Source organism: Neofelis nebulosa, chromosome 4 (genome assembly GCF_028018385.1).
Source record: "Neofelis nebulosa isolate mNeoNeb1 chromosome 4, mNeoNeb1.pri, whole genome shotgun sequence".
Taxonomy (NCBI): domain Eukaryota; kingdom Metazoa; phylum Chordata; class Mammalia; order Carnivora; family Felidae; genus Neofelis; species Neofelis nebulosa.
The window spans coordinates 36,829,246-36,844,433 of record NC_080785.1 but is presented as its reverse complement, the minus strand read 5'-3'; the positions used below and the strand labels follow the sequence as shown (position 1 = coordinate 36,844,433).

Below are 15,188 nucleotides of genomic sequence, written 5' to 3'. Positions count from 1 at the left end.
ACACACGAAGAAAGAAATTAAAGAGTGGGTGGGAGAAGAGCTGCATATTTTTGACAATAAAACAATAGGAGATGGTTTTCAGTTTGGTACAAGAAACAAGGAGGTGAATGTCTGTATAAGATTACTGTCTCTCTCTTTCTTTTTAAATAGTAAGAGATGGTGTAAAAATCTGTGTGAATCTGTTAGAGAGTGGTGAAGTTTCCTTTTGTTTGATCTGCAATTGTTGTTGTAAGCCATTAGGTAAATTTTGATGCACTTTCAATAAAAAGAACTATTAATGAATTAATGTTTGTAAGTCTCTTTGAGCTCATCAGATGCAAGGTGTTATGTAAGCGTAAAGTAGTAGTATTGTGGTGGTTTCTATGGCAACAGTAACTTCCCCACCTTACAGTGACAGGAACTCACAAAGTAAGGTGGGTGAATTAAAGTTGCTATGATAACTTTCTGCACTTTCTAACTTAAGGCTTTTGAAGCTGGTACTTCAATATTGTGTATTTTATTTTTATTAACATAAATTATATTTGTTCATATAACCTTTCCTACTGCTATTACTGGTATATTTCATAGTATTCTGATTATCAAAGGAAAAGACAATTCATCTTTAAACTACCTGGATGTGGCGGGATCCAATGGAATGGGGGCTGGTGGTATGGGCCGTGAATGAATTCACCCAAGGAAGAGTGAAAAAGGTAGAAGCTTATTGAATACACTGCAAAGGGGCAGGAGGCAGGACAGTAAAGGAGAGACTGTCTTCCACGAGGGAGTGGTGAGGGGCTATAGATATAGGGTGGAGTGAAGGATTGTGGGAGCATACGGAATTTCCCCCACCCCCCTTTTTTTTTTTTGTAATATTGGGAACTGTGCCTGGTTGTAAGTAGCCAGTTGGTTAGTTAGGGCATAGGGCTCTTTCAAGGTGGGTCACTTAATGAGCCTGTCAGCATTCAGCTCACTAGTCACTGTGGGCCCTTTTGCCTTGCTCAAGTTTTCATTGCTCAAGCCTATCACCTAGAAGTGGCCTCTACAACTGGGTATTATCGTTTCAAAATATCCTTCTTCCTCATTCCTCTGTTCTTGGAATCAGAAACTTCTGGGGTTCAATCTTATCTCTGCTAGAGTGTGATTTAAAAGCAAGTTCTCTTCTCTTACTCTGTCATCTGTAAAATGGAAGTGTAATGAACACTATCTCAAAAGATCATTGTGAGGACTGAATGCAGTCATATATGTGAAGTGCTTAGTACACCGTCTGATGCATAGTAAATAAACAATAACTACTAGCTATTCTATATTGTTATTTTCTATCCTTATAATAAATGCAGCTAAGCTCTCTTTATCCAATAGAACTGTTATTAGGGAAATACTCAATATCTGCATTGTAAAACATGGTTGCCACTTGAGCCCTTGAAATCTGGCCTAATGCCATTGAATTGCTATCAGTGGGAGAGTCTGTGTCGTGTGAATGGAGATTTTGGTTGTTGAGCTTTGTGCAAAAATATTCATATGAGCCAGAAGGAAAGTAGCAAGCACAAAGTCATTTATTAGATGAAAAGTACACTCTGGGTAGGAGAGCAGTCTGGTTCCAGGAGGTAGAAACAGACCCTAGGTTGTTGTGGGACTGGACATTACTGGGTCTCCCTGGGCTGAGAGGAGCTGTAATGTACCCTGGGGTGGTGCTCAAGAAGGCTGCTTCCAGTCATTTGGGGGGGGGGGTGCTCCTCCCACAGGTTGGGAGGGAAAGTTTTTGACCCTATGAGGTTTGTACCAAACTGAACCCTTGTGGCAGCCTTTCTCCATTCCAGGGCCTATAACCACAATGCAAATGCATTATAATGAGTCTAGGGGTACACCTGGGCAGAGGTGTAAGAGGAGAATGGCATATTCCACACCTGTGGCTCTTGATCTGTCAACCCCAATGTCTTGGAAGCCACAAGGTCAGGACGTTGTGCATCTGGGCTTCTAATGTGTAACCTGTTTATCACTGTCCTTGCCTCCAGCTCAGGTCTCTATCATTCCTCTTCAAGGACTTCGGACTCTTCTATCTAGCTTCTACCTAACAAAATAACTGAACTTAAAATTTTATTTGATTTCAATAAATTAAAATAGTCACATTTGGGTAGAGACTACTGGTATTGGATAACACCAATCTGGTGTAAACCTTTAATTTTTTTCCCCCTGAGAATATATCTTATTAGCATTCCAGTTGGAATCCTGGGTTGCAGTCTCTGGCATTTCCTCCTTCCTGATGACCGTGCACACTAATAGGAACTAAAATTTTTATCTTTATTTCTCCTTTAATTCTCTCGTTTCTTTCTACCTTAGTTCTGTTTCTGCTCGGTAACTTTTCCTTGTCAACTTCCCAAATACTTCTTTTCTATGTAGTTCTCTGCTCATTTTTCTGTTGTCAGCTAATTCCACATTGTCTTAGCCAGCCTTTCTCCTTTTAGCTCTACCAGGGAAAGAAAGTTGCTTTTTTTTTTTTTCCTTTTGATAAATAAAAAACTTTCTTATCTATTCTCTTGACATAACTTCCTCCTAGCTCCTTTGAAACTTAGCTGCATTGTCATTCATTCTTTCTTCAGTCTTTCCTCAACACCAATCTCTTTCATTCAATTGCAAATATAAACTATTGCTCCTTTCTCCTTTCTTTCATTATCAGAGCTCCAAAAGAGTCATCTAGGCTTTATGCCAAAATTTCCTCATCTTCCATTTTTCCCTAAGTATCTTGTTTATGTGGTCAGTCATATACATTCCTTTTTCATAGATCCCCAAGGACTTCTTCCCGAATTCACTTTTATTTTATTTTATTTTATTTTATTTTATTTTATTTTATTTTATTTTATTATTTTATTTTATTTTATTTTATTTTATTTTATTTTATTTTAGAGAGAGAGTATTTTTATTTTAGGGGGAGAGAGTCAGGGGGAGAGAGAGAGAATCTTAAGCAGGCTCAAAGCTCAGTATGATCTCCTTACAGGGCTCTAACATAGGAACCTGAGATCATGACCTGAGCAGAAACCGAGAGTCAGACGCTAAACCCACTGAGCCTCCTAGGTGCCCCCTGATTTCACTTTCCTAATCATCATTTTCCTTGACTTTAAAATACCTGACACAATTCCACAGTCTTATTGAAACTTATTCTTACTTTGGCCTCCTTAAATAGTACCATCCGATGTTGTTTCCTGATTGTTTTGTAACTTCTGTGGCTTTTTTAAGATGCTTCCATTTTCAGGTTGCCTGGGTGGCTCAATGGGTTAAGAGTCTGACTCTTAATTTCTGCTCAGGCCATAATCTCAGGGTTGTGAGATCCAGCCCCGCATTAGGCTCCCCACTAGGGTGGAGCCTGCTTGGAATTCTCTCTCTCCCTCATTCTCTTCCTCTCCCCACTCACTCTCTCCCTCAAAATAAATAAACATTTTTTTTAATTTAAAAGTTTTTATTTTAAAAAAAGTGATGCTTTTGTTTTCCTCTTTCTTTCTATACTATCTCAGTACACTTACTGCTGGCCCCTGGTAAACTCTCTCATAGACTTCTCTACCTGGTCTCCAATCTGAATTCACACACCTCCAACCCATTTCTCTCTTTCTAAATGCGTCCTTCCAAAGTCAGCTCACCATCATGTGACTGTTTTGTACAAAAATCTTTCATATTTATCTGTTTAAAATCTATAGCTTGAACTGCAACCAACCGGGCATATTCTAGCTGTGTTTATTTAGCCTCCTTACTTATATCTTTTCCACTCTGTAACCCTGCAGTCCTTAAAGTGTGATCTAGGGAATCTTCAGGGTCCCTAAGCCCTTTCAAGTTGGCTGTGAGGCCAAAACTATTTTCATATTAATACTAAGATCTTATTTGTCTTTTTCTCTAATTCTTTCATGAATATACAATAGAGCTGTACAGAGGCTGACATTTGATGATATCATTGCTCTGGCAACTAATGGAAAATGTACTTGTCTGTTCTTGTGATATAAAATTTTCTCAGTTGGAGGCACCTAGGTGGCTCAGTCAGTTAAGCAGCCAACTTCAGTGCAGGTCATGATCTCAATGTTTCCTGGGTTTGAGCCCCACATTTGGCTTTGTGCTGACAGCTCAGAGCCTGGAGCCTGCTTCAGATTCTGTCTTCCTCTCTCTCTGCCCCTCCCCTGCTTGCGCTCTGTCTCTCTCTGTCTCTCAGAAATGAATAAACATTAAATTTTTTTGAATTTTCTCAGTTTAATGGCAAATAAACTAAGTATATAAAGAGATCATCCACTTTTTTTTCTTTTAAGGGAGAAGGTTTTTAATACTTTATGAAAGGGTAAAGTAAAAAGGTTAAAAGGGAGTAAAAAGGTTTGAGAACTTCCGTTGTAACCTAATGTAACTTTCCCACTCTTGTTTTTCTACAAAAATTATGCTCATATTTTCTTTCCTACCCCTATTTTAAGTATCATCTACACTTCAATCTTTAGGTAAGATGCTAAGTCCTTCTTTAAGCCTTTCCTGATATCCACCTTCACCCAAAACAATATATAATCTTTCTTGTTTATGAACACTACCAGTGGTACTTTATTTGTGTCTTTTTTAAGAAAAAAAATGATGTTTATAGTATTAATATATTTAGAGGATTCCTAGATTTGCTTAATTCCTTGAATCAGTGATCATATAATTTTTAATCTTTGTATTTCTACTGAACTTTACATATTTTAGGCACTCTAATTTTTTAATGAATAAAATTATTCAAGTATTCAGCTATCAGTTGACTCAACAAAAATTTATTTAGGGCCATCTGAGGGCCAGATGTTTGAAAAATGCTCAAGGAGTTTAGTTTCTCATAGTAGGTGATAAACTGTAAACAAATTCTTACCATGCCCATCTTATAGCATGCTATAAAATGTTTGAGTAGGGGTCATCAGAAGAAAAAATTGAGCAAATCTTTCTTTAGAAATGGGGTGTCAGAGAACGCTTTAGAGAAGAAGCTATAAAGAGAAACTTTTGCTTGCCCCAAATCCTGTAAGCCAGGAGCTTCCTAGAGTACCTACCTAGTATACTTGCTAAGAAAAAGTTATCTTTCAACACTTGAAAATACCAAGATTTTAAAGAACATCCTCTGTTGTTTTGTTACTGTTTTACATTAAATTGTAAGTATCAAAATATCATAATTTTAGAGACTTACTCCTACAGGACCATGTAAATTATTTAATAAATTAAAATTGTGGTAAACATACATAGCATAAAATTTACCATTTTAATCATTTTTAAGTATATAGTTCCAAGATTAAGTGCATTTGCATTTTTTTGCAACCATTACCAAAACTTTTTTCAACTTGCAAAACTGAAACTCTGTAACCATGAAACAATCCCTCCTCATTTCCCCTCTCCTAGACCCTGGCAACCACCATTCCGCTTTCTGTCTCTGTGAATGAATTTGACTACTTTAGTTATCTCGTATAAGTGGAATCATACAATATTTGGGTTTTTTTGTGACTAGCTTATTTTACCTGGCATTGATGTCTTCAAGGTTCATCTTTTTTGTCACACGTGTCAGAATTTCTTTCCTTTTTAAGCCTAAATAATATTCCATTGCATGCCTGTACCACATTTTGTTTATCTGCTCATCTTTTGATGGACATGAACATGTAACTTGGAATTATACATTTCATGTATGGAACTTATTGTAATAAAATCAGGAAAGGGCTGTACTTAGAGGCTACCTGGTAGGACATGAGTTAAAGTTGTTATGTGGTTATATGCTCAACAGGGAATCTACAAATATGTAGAGTAACATTAGAACATGTTTATCTAACCAGAATCCAGGCCAACAAGAATTCAGATTAAAAGTTCAGATTGAGTGCAAAAATACTCACATTTTGAAAACTACTACTCCAGTTTCTATGCAAACTATGAATTAGGCTTTCTTCATCAACAAAAATACAATATCTGTCAGCACAGACCCCGACACAGGACTCGAACTCACGAGCCATGAGATCATGACCTGAGATGAAGTTGATGCTCAATCTACTGAGCCACCCAGGCACCCCTTTCAGAATATAATGTTTTAAGAAACAGCATAGCAGATGTGAATAGCCAGATCCTGTTTAGTGGCTGTGATCCTCGAGCTGTTGCTTCTGATGTTCTTAAAGCTGTTTCTTCTTTATTGTGTACTGTTAGTGCCATTACTTATTCTGATGATTGGTATAATATATAATATATACCTCTCAGGCTACAATGAAGATAATCAATTTCAGACTCCTACTAAAGTTTCCTCAGAGGACACACAACTTCTTGTCAGTAGGTCAGTCATTTTTGGTGCTGTGACTCTGCAACACTGTTACTGCTTTTAAAGAAAGATTGCAAAAATCATACACAGGACTGCTTGGGGACTGTGTGTGTGTGTGTGTGTGTGTGTGTGCGCGCGCGCGTGTGTGTGCGTGTGTGTATGCATGTGTTATCTATTTTCTAGTATTTGTTTCTGGATTTCCACTGCCATAGATTAGTAGCACTGAATTATAGGAGGCATGAAAAAGGTGAGGAAATGAAGTTTTGCTTTCATTGACTATGTTGAATATATCTTTTGACTTTGTTGAATATATCTTTTAAGGGAACTATGGTCACAGTTGAGGAGAAAATAAATCTTTGTTTTGGACACATCAGACCAATAATTAAGCATTGTATAAAGACAACGCTTAATGTGTTTATCTGTATCTTTTGTTGCCCTTGACAATATAATTGACATGTAACTATTTACCTGTATGTTAAACAGTGGTCATAAAAGTTTGATTTCTCTGGGGCTAGCTGAACATTCCCTAAAGGTATTTTCTTTGTTTCAGTTTGTGGAGTCATATCATCTGCAACTGAATATTCTAGGTAAATAAACAAATAATGCACATACTTTATGTACAAGTTGGTGAGAAAAAGCTCAGTATGGTTAAGATCTTAAGAGTACCACCTGGGGATGTAGCAGGAGAACAATATACAGTTGTAATTAAATGTAAATTTTTTCAGAGGATGGTCATGTTGTTGATATTTTGAATAGGGATAAAAAGGCAGAAAAATAATTGTTTGAATGAAATAACTTTAAAAAGGAAAGTATTTTACATTTTTAATGAAAATTAAACATGCTGAATGAGAAAAAGTAAAAGTGATAGTTAAGGATCTCCTTTTCCTTATTTTTTGAAACACGCTATTTTTGAATTAGTTTATTTGTTACACAAATTATATAAATCTGTTGCACTTCTTTCCAAATTTAATTTAATACCATTAAATTATGATGCAACTAATATGAATGTCTTAAATGAGTTAATGCAATTCTTTTTAGTGTATTTTTTTAAAATCCCCTTTGTCCTTCTATTCAATAAGACATGCAATTCAGAATTACGTTCTCCCCACACACTGGTGTCATGGATACTTTTTTTAAGTGTTTATTTATTTATATTGAGAGAGAGAGGCCGTGGGGAAGGGGCAGAGAGAGAGGGGAGAGAGAATTCCAAGCAGGCTCCATGCTGTTAGCTCAGAGCCCCATGCAGGGCTAGATGTCATGAACCTTGAGAAAATGACCTGAGACAAACTCGAGTCTGATGCTTAACCCATGGAGGCACCCAGGCGCCCCCTGGTGTTAGGGATACGTTTAAGACTACCCATCAAAGATCACTTCATTTTAAATTTAGAACCATATGCATTTTTTTTTTTTTAGTGTTTATTTATTTTGGGTGTTGGGGGGGCAGAGAGAGAAAGAGAAAGAGAATCTCAAGAAAGATCTGCACTGTCAATGCAGAACCTGACATAGGGCTCAAACTCAAAAACCCTGAGATCATGACCTGAGCTGAAATCAAGAGTCTGACACTTAACCGATTGAGCCACCCAGGTACCCCTTTTGTTCATTTTCAGATAAATATTTAGAAAACTCTACTCTGTGGCAGGCACTTTCCTTGACTTTCTTGTTTCTTTGTGAAAATGGCTTATCTACATTCTTTCAGTAATTCATGACTTGAGAATATTGACTGCTTCTGTGTTCACGCTTTAAAAAATAAATACAGGGCGCTTGGGTGGCTCAGTTGACAGAGCATCCGACTTCAGCTTGTGTCATGATCTTGAGGCCCGCGTGGGGGGCTGTGTGCTGACAGCTCAGAGCCTGGAGCCTGCTTTGGATTCTGTGTCTCCTTCTCTCTGCCCCTCCCCTGCTCAAGCACTGTCTCTCCCTGTCTCTCTCTCTCTCTCTCAAAACATGAATAAACATTAAAAATAATAATAATAAAGAAATATATAAGAACACCCCCCCCCGCAAAATTTTTTTTGATCAATCTGATTGAAAGGAAAAATAATTTTGTAAAATTTAATTTTCTGGGTTAAATTTGAGTCAACTAGAAACCCCATCTTTTTTTAATACTGTAGTTGAAAGTCTCAGTAAAATTTTAAAATACTATTTGCCTAGAAGCTAATCTAAGTTTAATTGTATCCTTCTAAGTTTCCTTTATACAATATAGAAATTACTAACTTACCTAGAATGTTTCATATTTCTCTAATTTACTCAAGATAAATTAATTTTCTCATTTTATGATGTAACTTGGACTTACAGCAGATAATAATTGTAACACTTCTCTATCAATGTATAACATCTCTTTAAGTACATCATGAAATTTTATAGATAGGTTGGCAGAATGAGAAGACCTATTTACTTAAAAAAAATCACATTGTATCCAGATGTCTTCATAAATCTTTATTAATCCAAAAATTCTATAGAGATTTTGGCAGTAAAAACAATTAATGGAATTGCTAAAATTAGTGTGATGTGGTGCATACAGCCACATTAAGAAAGCCTGAAGAGTTTCACTAGTTTTCTTCCCTTTCATATAGGCTCCAAAACTAGACACCTAAGCGCATAGAGGTTAGAACCCACTAACAGATAATTAACTTCATCAGGAAGGTTTTTGGTAAGGAGAAGTGTTACTGGGCAATGAGAATTTAGCAGGGCCAGATCATTGATTGAGAAACGTTTTCACTAGCTAAATGAGTATATTGGCTAATATTTTATCTTTTCTTTAATAAAGTTTCTGTGGATCTTCCAGGTGGTACGCCTAAAATGGTTTTCTAAAATGTTTGACTTGGAATGCAATGAAGAATACTTCAAGAGAATTCAGAAAGCAGTGTGAGAATGGGGTTTTGAATTTCTTGCTGAAATTTCAGTGATATATCTTTATTGTGTGTACTTAGTGAGCATTTATTAATTTGGTTTGGCATCTGGGAAGATTCTAGCACACTGCTTGAGGACTGTAAATCCTAAAGAATGTGGGACTCTGCATATAGTTGTGTGGCTAAAAACCATTAGAAAAACCTTCCTGGTTATACTTGTAATCTGGTTTCCTACAGATTTTCATCTAAGTAAAAGGATATATAAAAGGGTGCAAACCAGCAAAAGGTTGCTGCTGTCAATTTTCAGGTCATGTTTATTTGAATATTTAAAAAGATAGTATTTTGTAAAATTTCTGACAATATATTCATATAATCAGAATCTCTATTTCAATTCTAAAACTAATGATACTCTTGTGAATTTTACCTCACGTAAAATTTCCCTTGATAATTTGCCTTATTCCATGCTGTATGTTCCAAGAGTATCCACTAAGTTTTCATTAAAAAACAAAAACAAAAAATATAAGAGAAATTGGCAAGATAGGTGCTTTTATCTATGAAACAGACTATTACTTAGTGATTTTAATGCATTCAGGCCTTCACATAGATCTCATGCTGCAGTTATAAGAGCGTTCACCTGGCATATAGAATAAAATAAATGCCTAGAATTAAAGGATGATTAAGAATTCTTTCAGGGTTCCTGCCTGGCTCAGTTAGTAGAGCATGCAACTCTTGATCTTGAGGTTGTTAAGTTTGAGCCCCATGTTGGATGTAGAGATGGTTAAAAAGAATATCTTAAAAAAAAGAATTATTGTCAACAATAAACAACATAAGAGATAGCTATTTAATAATGGATGATTGTTTCTCTTAATGAAAGAAAGAAAAAAAAAGTGATATTTTTATTTTAAAACTTGCAGCCTGAAATTTGGACAGTCTGTACTCCATTCTTTTACTGAGTTAGATATGAGATAAGGTAAGAAAATCCCATCTGTCAGGGCATGTTGTCTCATAAATCACATAGTTGTGTTGTTTTATTTAAATAAATATATGGAATGGCTTCTCTTAAACAGAAGAAATCTATAAAATGTATTTGTAAAGTAAGCAGGGTTGGAAGGAACGGTCAGTGCTGTGAAATGGGCATGCTAACTTACTGGATCCCACCTTGTTTGAACCTATGTTCTGTCTTTTTCTTTGCTAAAGTTACATTTACTTCAGAAGAGAGTCCATTGCCTGACCAGTACATTTCAGTGGAAGTGATTTTCTTAATCTCTGCTCTGAACATTGCTCAGTTAAATTCCATTCTATTTAGGAACTTCTATTTCCTGGAAAAAAAAAAAAAGTTCAATCTTGGATTATATGGGTAGACTAGATTAGATAATGGAGGTGGGTCAGTGTTGGTGGAACTTGACCTGAATAGTCAATTAGAGAAAATGGAGGTATAAAATTGAAAGCTGTGGATAGGAAGGAAGCCAGAGTTTCATAAATTCAGGTAGGTTTCACATTCATTTAGCATTTATGAAACACATATTGTATCCTGGATGACAGTATGCTGTTGTTACCTTTGAAAAGTTTTTATCACAAAACATCAATATGTAGACTGTGCCTACATTGTATTGTGGTAGAAGCCAAGAGAACTGATATCAGATCGGGACTATATATATATATATATATATATATATATATATGTATATATACGTATATATACTATATAATGTATATATATATATATGTATATATACGTATTATAGTATTTGAAATACTATATATATATATATGTATATATACGTATATATACATATATATATATATATATATATATATATATATAGTATTTCAAATTGTGTGTGTCTTTATTTTTTGAGAGAGAGAGAGAGAGAGACCAAGTCAGGGAGGGGCAGAGGGAGAGATGGGGAGACAATCCCAAGCAGGCTCTGCACTTTCAGTGTAGAGCCCAATGCAGGGCTTGAAATAAAGAACTATGAGATCATGACCTGAGCTGAAACCAAGAGTTAGATGCTTAACAGACTGAGCCATCCAGGAGACCCTGTTTTGTTTTGTTTTGTTGTTTTTTTTTAATGTTTATTTTTGAGAGAGTGGAAGTAGGGAATGAGTGGAGAGAGATGGGGACAGAGGATCTGAAGTGGGCCCTGCACTGACAGCAAAGAGCCTGATGCAGGGCTCGAACTCATGAACCAGGAGATTACAACCGGAGCCGAAGTCGGATGCTCAACTGACTGAGCCCCCCAGGTGCCCCTGGGGAAGGAATCATTTGCTAAGTGGTAGGGAAACATAAAAATGTCAAGTCATCCAGGGTTATCAGTCCTTATGTAGTTGTGGCTGTGCATCCCGCAGATGATTGGGAAATCCTCCAACTGCCAATATCCTAAATCTTTCTTATGTATCTTAAAAGACTTGCCCTAAGGTTGGAGTTCTGCTTGTCTAGACTGCCTGCCTCATGTTTCCTGCATCTCATTTCTTCTGGTTTGAAAGAGATAGACAAAGCATCTTCAGTGGCAGGAAAGCAGCTGCAGAGGCATTGACCTCCACGTTAATGTTGTCCACTTACTTCCGTATGCTCTCTTTACATACCTGAGCACTCTGTTATTTGCTGAGAATGAGACTGTTTTGTCACCCAAAAAAAAAGAGAGGGAATTGAGAAAATGGAAAACCAGGGATTTGTTCTGAAGATCAATCACAAATGTTGATCTATTAAACTTGGTTCTATCTCATAAAAACAACTGCTGGTCAGCATGGAAAGGGAGAGACTTACTTATTTTCTTAGAGAAGTAAAAAGGAAAGGAAGGCAAGTACCAAAAGAGGACAGGATGAGTAAGAGAGTAAAAGGAAAGAAAGAAAGAAAGCATATTTAACTGATGTATTTTTTTTACGGCGTAGGCTTTGAGTTACAATGGACATAAAAAAAAAGAGCTGCATGGTGTTCTGTATAATCTGAGTGTGTTTAAATCTGCATTAGTAATTCTAGAGGTAGTTTTCTTGAATTCTTCCTTGCCATTTTCTTCTAATTTAGTCTTATACTCTCAGCCAAAAACAACAAAACAAACATGGTTTTTGAAGGAATTCTCTTTTTTTAACTTAGTGGTCCACTTCTTGAGCCCCCACTGAGCATATACCTCTGCAGAATGAATTAAAGTCAACTCCAGTCTGTGTTTGAACCTAGGAGCTTGTTTTCAACCTATTACCTATGGTTTAAACATTTTTTGAACTTGGAAAAAAAAGTTTTTTTGAACTTAGGTAAGAATTCATACTTTAATTTTATGGCCTGAAGTGCTTTTTCTCCCCTTTCCAATTTTTAATATTTGATTCTACTAGTAATGTTATCAAGAGTACTGTGTGTTTTTTCTCTTTCACAAATGCATTGGAAATACCAAGCAGTATTTATGTCATTTTGGAAATTTATTACTCATTTTGACTATTATGGTACCATGTATTTACATGTTTAAGGTTTATATGACCTTCATAGTTCTGATTTAAATAAGTGACAATTATTTTAATAAAGCTGTTCTAACAAGCCTGACAGGTTTGTTTTTTTTAATTTTAATGTTTATTTCTGAGAGAGAGAAAGAGAGACAGAGTGCGAGTGGAAGAGGGGAAGAGAGACAGGGAGACACAGAATCCGAAGCAGGCTCCAGGGTCTGAGCTGTCAGCACAGAGCCTGATGTGGGGCTCAAACTCAGGAACCATGAGATCATGACCTGAGCCAAAGTCTGACGCTTAATCAACTGAGCCACCCAGGTGCTCCAAGCTTGAAAGTTTTTTATCAAAGTTATACGTCCTATGAAAAGTGAGAGAAGTCTACTTTATTTATTTATTTTTTTTTTCAACACGAGACTGAAGTTTATTTATCATATACACAAGTGGTGTCTGACATCTGAGAAAATGCTATTTACATAAAACATCGTAGATTAAAAATACATAGTATTTGTTATTTTAATACAACAGGGTCCCAGGATTCACACAAGGAACTTTGATTCCAACTTTGCATTATACATTTGTCTGTTCTGCTACAAAGAACTATAGTGGAGGCAAACTTTGGCAGTATATTTCTCGAGAGTCAAATATTAGAGAATTTCACACATGTGGTTTTGCATCTGTAGAGGAAGATACAACTTCTTCAGCACATGTACCGATTTCTGAATCTTCCACTTCAGAGTCCTCACCAGTTTCCTCTTCAGAATCAAATTCCTGACTATTTGGTGATTCGAAGTTATCCAGAGGTCCATCATGCAGTCTCTCTATTACCTCTGCCATATACTGTACGTGTTCTGCTACTTCCGCCAATTCTTTATTTTCCTTTTTCAGGCGGGCAATTTCATTGTCCTTCTCTTCAATCTCTTTATGAAGTTTCTCATTTTCCTTAAGTGCTTCATAGAGAGCCTTCCTCCGTTTCTCTGCCACTTCTTTCCAATATTGAGAGGACGGGTTTTCTGCAATCATAAGATCAAATGCTTCCTGAGTAACTCCACTAAAATCTTTATTTTCACTATGTTCTGGGACAATGACAACTCCAGCGCTGGAATTCTTAGATGTTAACTGGTCGTTCCAATGTTTCCTTTTGGACAAGTCTTTAACCAACTCATTTTCTCTTCCAACGAGAGCTCCGGCTGCAGAAGGCTGAATCATCTTCAGAGTCCTTCTTGGGACAGGACTATTCTTTATGTTCTCTTTGATTTCTTCATGTTTCTGCTTCATATTGGGATTCATGATACACCGGATGGGAGCGCCCAATCCCCGTGGCGGACGCGGGAGGCCGTGGCAGGAACACCTCGCACAGAGCTCGCAGCCGCTGGAGTGGCTGGCGCCCGCCCCCCGAGAGAAGTCTACTTTAATAGACTTTTCTACTTTTGCTAACTTTAAGTATAATCAAAACTATTTACTTCCAGTAATTTTTCATAAAAAGTGGAGAAAAATTAAAATATATTCAAAACTCTTTACGTTTTAGAATATAAGAATTATATAAGAAATATATATTTATAAGAAATTCAGAGGGACATTGAGATATGATTCACATAGGTATGTCCCTTTTTCCACCTGCCTCTTAAATAATTATTTTCACATGCAAATTCACTATTATAGTTCCTATCACCCTGTGCTTACTTTTGCTTATGCAGCATCACATTTAACTTATAATCTCTCTATGGTTTCAAAATATCATTCATTCAAAGGCATGTTTACTGCCTACTTAACCTGTCCTTAAGCAGTCAGCAGGAGAATAGCTTTTATCTCTGTGTCTCCAGTAGATAGTAAATCTGGTACTTAATAAGCGTTCAGTATCTGCAATGATTGAAGAGCAAAAAGGCCTTTTATGCAACTTGAAATTTCAATCGTTGCTGTTCAACAGCTAGAAAGTTTCAGTCGTACAGCTAAGTAAGTTCTAGAGCTCTACTGTATGACATTATGCCTATAGCTAACAATACTGTATTGTACTCTTGAACATTTATTGAGGCTAGATCTCATGGTGAGTGTTCTGACTACAATAAAAAATGATAAAAATGAAATTTAACTTTAAAGTATTTGTACATATTTGTGTAAATACAGTAATGCATTTTTACATAATTCTCAGCTTTTGCAGAATCCTAAAAGTAACCATCCTGTCTTTGCCATTCAGTCTTTGCCTGTCTTTCCTTCAGTGACTGCCTGTTCACCTTCTTTTTTTTTGTTAAGTTTATTTATTTATTTATTTTGAGAGAGAGAGAGGGAGAGAGCGTGCATGAGTGGAGGAGGGGCAGCGAGAGAGGGAGAGAGAGAATCCCAAGCAGGCTCCGCACTGCCAGCGTAGAGCATGATGTGGGGCTCCCACACATGAAGCTGTGAGATCATGACTCGAGCCAAAACCAAGAGTTGGATGCTTATCTGACTGAGCCACCCAGGCGTCCCTGCCTGTTCACCTTCTACCTTACCAATATTATTTGTTTGTTCATTGATTTAATTTTGATTTTTACATTCTCTGACTGAACCTGCCTATACAATATAGATATTTTCAATTAAAAGCTAGAAACAAATTTATAAATGTAAAAGGTAGCTAACAAAATTGTCCTATCCCTGAATAAATGGGTTTTGAACTGTACTCACAA

The 15,188-nt window shown here is 36.5% G+C and overlaps 2 protein-coding genes across 9 annotated transcripts in view; one reads left to right on the top strand and one right to left on the bottom strand.

The window, feature by feature from the left end:
- The window catches only part of FOXP2 (forkhead box P2), a 568,827-nt gene that overhangs the window by 142,740 nt on the left and 410,899 nt on the right, over window positions 1–15,188 (top strand). The gene's annotated exons all lie outside the window — the stretch shown is intronic.
- Window positions 12,942–13,918, bottom strand: LOC131509104 (geminin-like). Its single transcript, XM_058724540.1, has one exon. It carries the CDS (start codon window positions 13,816–13,818, stop codon window positions 13,186–13,188), a length of 633 nt encoding a protein of 210 aa, XP_058580523.1. The 5' UTR covers window positions 13,819–13,918; the 3' UTR covers window positions 12,942–13,185.

What these genes read in the sequence shown, in the direction of transcription:
- LOC131509104 (XM_058724540.1), bottom strand. Translation starts at nt 13,818, where the DNA reads ATGAATCCCAATATGAAGCAGAAACATGAAGAAATCAAAGAGAACATA.